The sequence below is a fragment of the Penaeus vannamei genome, chromosome 31 (assembly GCF_042767895.1).
Source record: "Penaeus vannamei isolate JL-2024 chromosome 31, ASM4276789v1, whole genome shotgun sequence".
In the NCBI taxonomy this organism is placed as follows: domain Eukaryota; kingdom Metazoa; phylum Arthropoda; class Malacostraca; order Decapoda; family Penaeidae; genus Penaeus; species Penaeus vannamei.
In genome coordinates, this window is record NC_091579.1 from 2504682 (window position 1) to 2512181 (window position 7500).

The following is a 7500-nucleotide window of genomic DNA, read 5'->3' on the forward strand; positions in this document are numbered from 1 at the left end:
TAGTGGTAGTGGTGGTGGTGGTGGTACTAGGTGGTGGTGGTGGTGGTGGTGGTACTAGGTGGTGGTGGTGGTGGTGGTGGTACTAGGTGGTGGTGGTGGTGGTGGTGGTGGTACTAGGTGGTGGTGGTGATAGTAATAGTGGTAGTGGTAGTGGTAGTGGTACTACTACTACTACCATTACTGCTACCACTTGTAATACTAACACTGTTACTGCTACTACTACTAACCGATCGCACAGCCTAGCAGTCGACCTGAACACATCCTAACACAGTCTCTCGCTACGAAACGGGTTCACATTTGAAGTACCTCCCACTCAGGATTAATATTTAATCGTGAATATCTATTTACATTTAATTATAACATTATGGGATACACACATACACACTAGCACGGATCCACAGTCATGCACACAGATTATTTCACACACACACACACACACACACACATACACGCACACACACACACACACACACACACACACACACACACACACATACACGCACACACACATACACGCACACACACACACACACATACACGCACACACACACACACATACACGCACACACACACACACACACATTTGTGCATATTTACGCCACAACACATAGGGGTGACTACGATGAAACATCTCGGACAACTTCTAAACTACCTCCTCCCCCTCTCCTCCTCCTCCTCCCTCCCCTTCCCCTCCCTCCCCCTCCCCTCCTCCTCCTCCTCCTCCACCTTCCTCTCCTTCCCCCTCCCACTCCTCCTCCTTCTCCTCCTTCCTCTCCTCCTCCTCCTCCTTCCCCTTCCTCCTCCTCCTCCTCCTGCTCCTCCACCTTCCCCTCCTTCCCCATCCCCTCCCCTCCTCCCTCTCCCCCTCCTCCTCCTCCCCCTCCCGATCCCAATACTCACCATATAGAATGACTATGACAAAAATCTAAGGCGGATATAATTTGTCTGAAGAATCTCCTTGCCTCCTTGGGAGTGAGTCTTCCCTTCTTGACGAGGTAGTCGAAGAGCTCACCTCCAGACACATGTTCCAGCACCAGGTACCTGCAAGTACACAATGCGGGTTAATGGAAACGAGAAAGAGAGAGAGGGAGAGAAATGTTTAAATGTTTTCTCTGAAAAAAGTGAGGGAAAAAAAAAGTTTCCTCTGAAAAAAAGAGAGAGAAAAAAAATGTTTCTTCTGAAAAAAAAGAAGAAAAAAAATCCTCTTAAAAAAAAGAAAGAAGGAAAAAAAAGTTTCCTCGGAATGAGAGAGAGAGAGAAGGAAAACAAAAGAGAAAAAGAAACATTTCTCTGCCGCAAATGCCCCCTCATTCATGGAAGGCAAAAAGGCTGTTCTCCGAGAACCGTCGAGAAGTCAGCGTGACCGAGTTCCGTTCACGCACGCGCCCCTCGTCTCCCTCTTCCCCCCCCCCATTCTCCTTCGCTTTATCTCCCTATTCCCTTTCTTTTCTCGCCTCTGCTGATTCCCGAAGTTTCTGAATTCATTTTCTCTACATCCTTACATTTCCTCACCTGTTCTTTGCTTTCAAGGAATTACTTTCTCCTATATTTGTATTACTCCTCTCTCTCTCTCTCTCTCTCTCACCCACACACACTCTCTCTCTCTCCCTCTTTCACATACACACACACACACTTTCTCTCTCTCTCTCTCACACACACACACTCTCTCTCTCCCTCTCTCACATACACACACACACACTTTCTCTCTCTCTCTCACTCTTTCTCTCTCTCTCTCTCTCTCTCTCTCACACACACACGCACACACAAACGCAATTACGCATCGATACACCTGTCCCTTTCAGGTGTTCCGCGTGACACTGGCTGTTTACTTAATTACCGAGGGAGTAGAACCACTTCGACAGGCAAACAAAACTCCTCGTGCACGCCCCCTTCGAGAGGGAACAGCGAGGGATGGGAGAGAAGGAGGGCGAGGAAGAATGAATAAAGGGGAGGGAGAAAGGGAACAGCAGGGGACTTTCTTGGGAAGACGAAGGAGAAAGCCATAGATGGGGGGGAGAAGAGAGGGCGAAAGGGGTAGGCAGAATGAGACAGAAGTGAAAAAGGGGACTAGGCAGAGACGAAGGATACATCATAGAAGGAGGGAAGAAGGAGGACGAGGAAGAATGAATAGAGGGGAGGGAGAGGAGAGAGAAAGGGGGTAGGCAGGAGAGACGAAGGATAAAGCCGTAGGTGGAGGAAAGGAGGAGGGCAAGGAAGAATGAATAAAGGGGAGGGAGACGAGAGAGAAATGGGGAAGGAAGGAGAGACGAAGGAGAAAGCCATAGGTGGAGGAGAGAAGGAGGGCGAGGAAGAATGAAAAAGATGTGAGAGAAAGGGGACTAGGCAGAGAAGAAGGATGCATCATAGAAGGAGGGAAGAAGGAGGGCTAGGAAGAATGGATAAAGGGGAGGGAGACGAGAGAGAAAGGGGACTTGGCAGAAGAGACGAAGGAAAAAAAACTATAGGTGGAGGAGAGAAGGAGGGCGAGGAAGAATGAATAGAGGGGAGGGAGACGAGAGAGAAAGGGGGTAGGCAGGAGAGACGAAGGATAAAGCCGTAGGTGGAGGAAAGGAGGAGGGCGAGGAAGAATGAATAGAGGGGAGGGAGACGAGAGAGAAAGGGGACTTGGCAGGAGAGACGAAGGGAGAAAGCCATAGGTGGAGGGGAGAAGGAGGGCGAGGGAGAATGAAACAGATGTGAGAGAAAGGGGACTAGGCAGAGACGGATACATCATAGAAGGAGGGAAGAAGGAGGACGAGGAAGAATGAATAGAGGGGAAGGAGATTTGAGAGAGAAAGGAGGTAGGCAGGAGAGACGAAGGAAAAGCCATAGGTGGAGGAGAGAAGGAGGGCGAGGAAGAATGAATAGAGGGGAGGGAGACGAGAGAGAGAAAGGGGACTTGGCAGAAGAGACGAAAGAAAAAGACAAGGAAGGAGGCTCCCTCTGCATACTAACTTCGCCATTCCATATATTTTTTCTTTACTTTTTTGTTTTCAGAGTAGTAAAGTGAGAAATACTAGGGAAAAAACCCTGAAAGTGCTGCTTTAGATGATGACAGAACCTATAAAGAGATAACGGGATTTCAACTTCCTATTCCGCAATGTCCTTTCTCTTTTTTCCTCCCCCTTTCCTTCTCCTCTCTGTTCTTTTTTTCCTCCATTCTTTCCCACCTATACCAAGATAATTTTATTTGTGATCCTTATATTCAGTAAAACTTTCTCTGTCACGTTTTCCATCCTCCACTTTTTCTCCCCGTCTCTCTCCTTCATCCGAGCTTCATTTCTCCCTTCTTCTTCTCTTCATTCTCCTCTTTCTTTCCCCCCTCCTTCTCCTTATCCTTTCCCCCCTCCTCCTCCTCCTCCTCCTCCTTCTTCTTCTTCTTCTTCTTCTCCTACTCCTCCTCCTTCTCCTCCTCCCCCGTCACCCGAACACCATCTCTTCCTCCACCTCCCCCTCTTAGAAAAAAAAAAACTAGTCGACGAACCGTATTTGCATCTAGGGGCAGCCGGGACGCCCCAGTGAGTAAAGCGAGGAGAGCCGGAATTAAATACAAATGTAAACAATACTCGTCGGAAGATTAAATTAACCAGCATCGGACAACACACGCCCGGGAAGGGGAAGTGGGCGCCGGAGTAACGGACCGTGGCAGCCCACATCTTCCAAGGCGATATTCTCGTCTTAATCAGGAGTTTTGGCGAGCGGAATGTGACCGGGAGAGCGGTTCAGTTCAACGCGGGCGGGCGTCGAGGAAATTAGGATGACGTTATTGGTATATTCCGATTCGGCCGCTGGATGAAAGGTTGTATTTCGAAACTTAGACACGGACACACAGATATATGTGTGTGTGTGTGTGATAGATGGATAGAGAACGAGATAGAGGGAGAGAGAGAGAGAGAAAGAGAGAGAGAGAGAGAGAGAGAGAGAGAGAGAGAGAGAGAGAGGGAGGGAGAGGGAGAGGGAGAGAGAGAGAGAGAAAGAGGAGAAGGGAGGGATAGATAGAAAGATAGATAGAGGGAGAGGGAGGGAGAGAGAGAGGGAGAGGGAGAGGAGAGGGAGAGAGAGAGAGAGAGAGAGAGAGAGAGAGAGAGAGAGAGAGAGAGAAAGAGAATGAGAGAGAGAGAGAATGAGAGAGAGAGAGAGAGAGAGAGAGAGAGAGAGAGAGAGAGAGAGAGAGAAAGAGAGAGACAAAGAGAGAAAGAAAGAGAGAAAGAGACGGAGCGAGAGCGAGAAACAGGAGCCCATTAGAAAGAAGACCTCCCCGTGCCCACGGTCCCTCCCTCCCACCCCTCCCCTCCCCCAAGACACCCCCCCCTCCTCGCCCTCCACTCGGTGTCTTGCCGGGTTAATCCTCGTCCTTCGGCCCCCGCATCCCCTTTAAGCGTCCGGGCGGGAGGCGTGGTCGTCGGGCTCATCTTCCGAGCCGAACGCTGCTTTCGACGACCACCGCCTCGGCCTCCTCTCGCGCGCGCCCTCCGCCGCGGCCGTCGCCCAGGTCGCCCTGTCACGGCACGCTGACCTCGTGCCACTGGGGGCGGGGAGGGGGGGGAGAAAGGGGGAGGGGATGGGACTGATGGGGGTGGGAATGGGGAAGGGGAAGGGGAAGGGGAAGGGGAGGGAAGAGGAGAAGAGGGGGTAAGGGTGGGGATAAGAAGGGAAAAGGGGCTGGGAGGAGTGGGGATAGGAAGGGAAAGGGGTGGGAGGGATGGAGAAGGGAAAGGGGGAAGGGGTGGGAAGGATGGGGATAGGAAGGTATGGGATGGGGAAGGGATGGGGAAAGGGAATGGGACGGGTAAGGGCAATGGGAATGGGAAAGAGGGAGGGAGGAAAAGAGAAAGAGAATGTGAAAAGTAAAGGCGAGAGGAGAAGAAGGGGAAAGAGTAGGGGACAAGGGGAAGCAGAAAAAAAGAAAAAGAGGGGAAGGGGCAAAGGGCAGAGGATAGACAAGATTTCCATATTCACTCCCGTCCCCGCAGGCAGCGAAGAGGGATAAGGGCGGGTGATGGGGAAGCGGCGAGCCTTGCCAACCATCTCGATAACCGCAAGTGATCGCCTACACCGAACAGGAGAGTTCTTAAACGCTTTACGGACGCAAAACCACCGCTGAGAGTACGTACAAGTGAGGGAGTTCGAAGGCGTTTCGATGGCGCCGCGCTGATCGCATTCCGCGTGCGTTGCTCCCGCGGCCTCTCCCCCCCCCCCCCCCGCTCCCCCGCCGCCGCCTGCAGGTAGGTCCGCACGGGGGCCTCGCCGACCGTGTCCCGCCGAGGTGCGTCCCAAGGGTCATCAGCAGTCATTCCGGCCGCGGGCGAGGAAGGGGCGGCCGGTCCTCGCCGCCACGACCGCAGGGGGAGGGCAGCGCCGGTCTCCGCGGCCGTCGCGCCCAGAAGGACGTGCGAGGCTGCATCCCGGGCGCATAAAATTCACAGGGAGGCGATGCGGCGGGGAGGGAAGGAGGGGCGGCTTTTTACCCTTCGCGGCGTGTCCAGGTCGCTCCTCGGCGCCGCGCTTCAGGAGGCGAGTCCGGACGGAGGGAATCCACGCACCGGAATAGGATCGGATTCCTTGTTCGGAGGGAATCCACGCACCGGAATGGGATCGGATTCCTTGTTCGGAGGGAATCCACGCACTGGAATAGGATCGGATTCCTTGTTCGGAGGGAATCCACGCACCGGAATGGGATCGGATTCCTTGTTCGGAGGGAATCCACGCACTGGAATAGGATCGGATTCCTTGTTCGGAGGGAATCCACGCACCGGAATGAAAATTTTTCCTTTTCGGGGTTCACCCGGGTAAGATTTTTCGGATCGCACATGAAAATCCTTCAAATCAACCCAAAATTCCCCCTTTTTTGAGGATTTGGACCGAAGAAAAACCTTTTGGGGTTTGGGGGTTTTTGGTTTTTGTTGGGGGGTTTTGGGGGGTTTTTTGGGGGTTTTTTTGGGGGGGCCCCCCGGGGGTGGCGGGTTGTCGGGGGTCGGGGGTGTGGTTCTGGGGGGTTCAGGGGAATGTCCCGGGTCCTGAATTTTTTTGAACGGAGTCCAAAATTTCCGCGAGGTTCCATGTTTGAGGTTCTGTGGAGGATAGAGGGGGGGAGGGGGGAGGATCACATATAAACAAATTTTTTTTAAATCAACACATTTAAACAATTTTTTCAAAACACTTTAAAAATTCTTTTTTTAAAATACACTTTTTTTTAAAACTTTTTTTTTTTAAAAATCTTTTTTCTTAAATAATCATCTTTTTAAATTTTTGCTGGGTGATAAAGGGGAGGGAAAAAGAAGGGAAGGGGGGGGAAAAAGGGGGGAAAGGGAAAAAAGGGGGGAAAGGAAAGGGGGGAAAAAAGGGAAAGGAAAGGAAAGAAAAGGGGGGGGGAAAGAAGGGAAAGGAAGGGAAAAGGGGGGAGGAAAGGGAAAAGGGGAAAGGAAGGGAAAAGGGGGGGAGGAAAAAGGGAAAGGAAAGGGGGGAAAAGGGGGGGAGGAGGAGGAAAGGAGGAAAAGGGGGGGGGAAAGAAGGGGAAAAAGGGGAAAAAGGGGGGAAAAAAAAAAAAGGGGGGAAGGGGGAAAAAAGGGAAAGAGATTGTAGAAAAGAAGGAATAAAAAATTTTTTAAAAAAAAAAAAAAAAAAAGGGGAAAAAAAAAAAAAAAAAAAGGGAAAAAAATAAAAAAAAAAAAAAAAAAAAAAAAAAAAAAAAAGGGAAAGGAAAAAAAAAGGGAAAAAAAAAAGGGGAAAAAAGGGGGGGAAAAAAGAAAGGAAAGGCGGGAAAAAAACCGGGAAAGGTCCCTTTGGGAAACGCCGGATAAAAGAATTTTGAAATCGAAGAATTTAAATCGTTCCTTTTGAAAATTCCCCCGAATTGTCCCTTCCTTGTTTAAAGGGTCCACCAACAAACCCCGGTCCGCCAAAACCCCATTCCCCTGCAAGGAGTCAACTTATCAACCCCTTTTCAAACTTTCTCAAATGGGGGGCTGGGTTTAAACCCGGGTTTTTAAATGGTGGGGAAAAGAGATGAGGGGGGGTTGGGGTTTGGGGGGGGGGGGGGGGGGGGGGGGGGGGGGGGGGGGGGGGGGGGGGGGGGGGGGGAAAGGGGAGAAAAGGTTTTTCAAAAAATTTAAATTAGCGATGCCCCTTGACTCAAAATGTACCAAAAATTTTTTTTTGGGCCCGGACACTTTCTTTCCCCCCTTTTCCCTTTCTTTCACAAAAATTTTTAAAATTTAATAATTTTTTTAAACTACCTTATTTATTTTTCTATGTTTTTTTTAAATTTCCCCCAACTAATTTTTCTTTTTTTTTTTTTGATAGGGAAAAAAAAGATTTTTGGAGAAAAAAAAAAAAAAAAAATAAGAAAAGAAAAGAAGAAAAAGAAAAGAAGAAAAGGAAAAGAAAAGAGAAAAGAAAAAAAGGGAGGAAGGAAAGGGGGGAAAGCCCCCCCCCCCCCCCCCCCCCCCCCCAAGAAAAAAAAAAAAAAGGAAAAAAAAGAGGAAAGAAAGAGGAGGGGAA

At 50.1% G+C, this 7500-nt stretch overlaps 1 protein-coding gene across 1 annotated transcript in view; it reads right to left on the bottom strand.

Moving 5' to 3' along the window:
* Positions 1 to 7500, bottom strand: part of sff (sugar-free frosting) — a gene marked incomplete in the record, with an annotated part of 281961 nt that overhangs the window by 40613 nt on the left and 233848 nt on the right. The window contains 1 exon segment of the mRNA XM_070143593.1: positions 901 to 1041. Within this exon segment, the coding sequence (XP_069999694.1) occupies positions 901 to 1041 (141 nt within the window).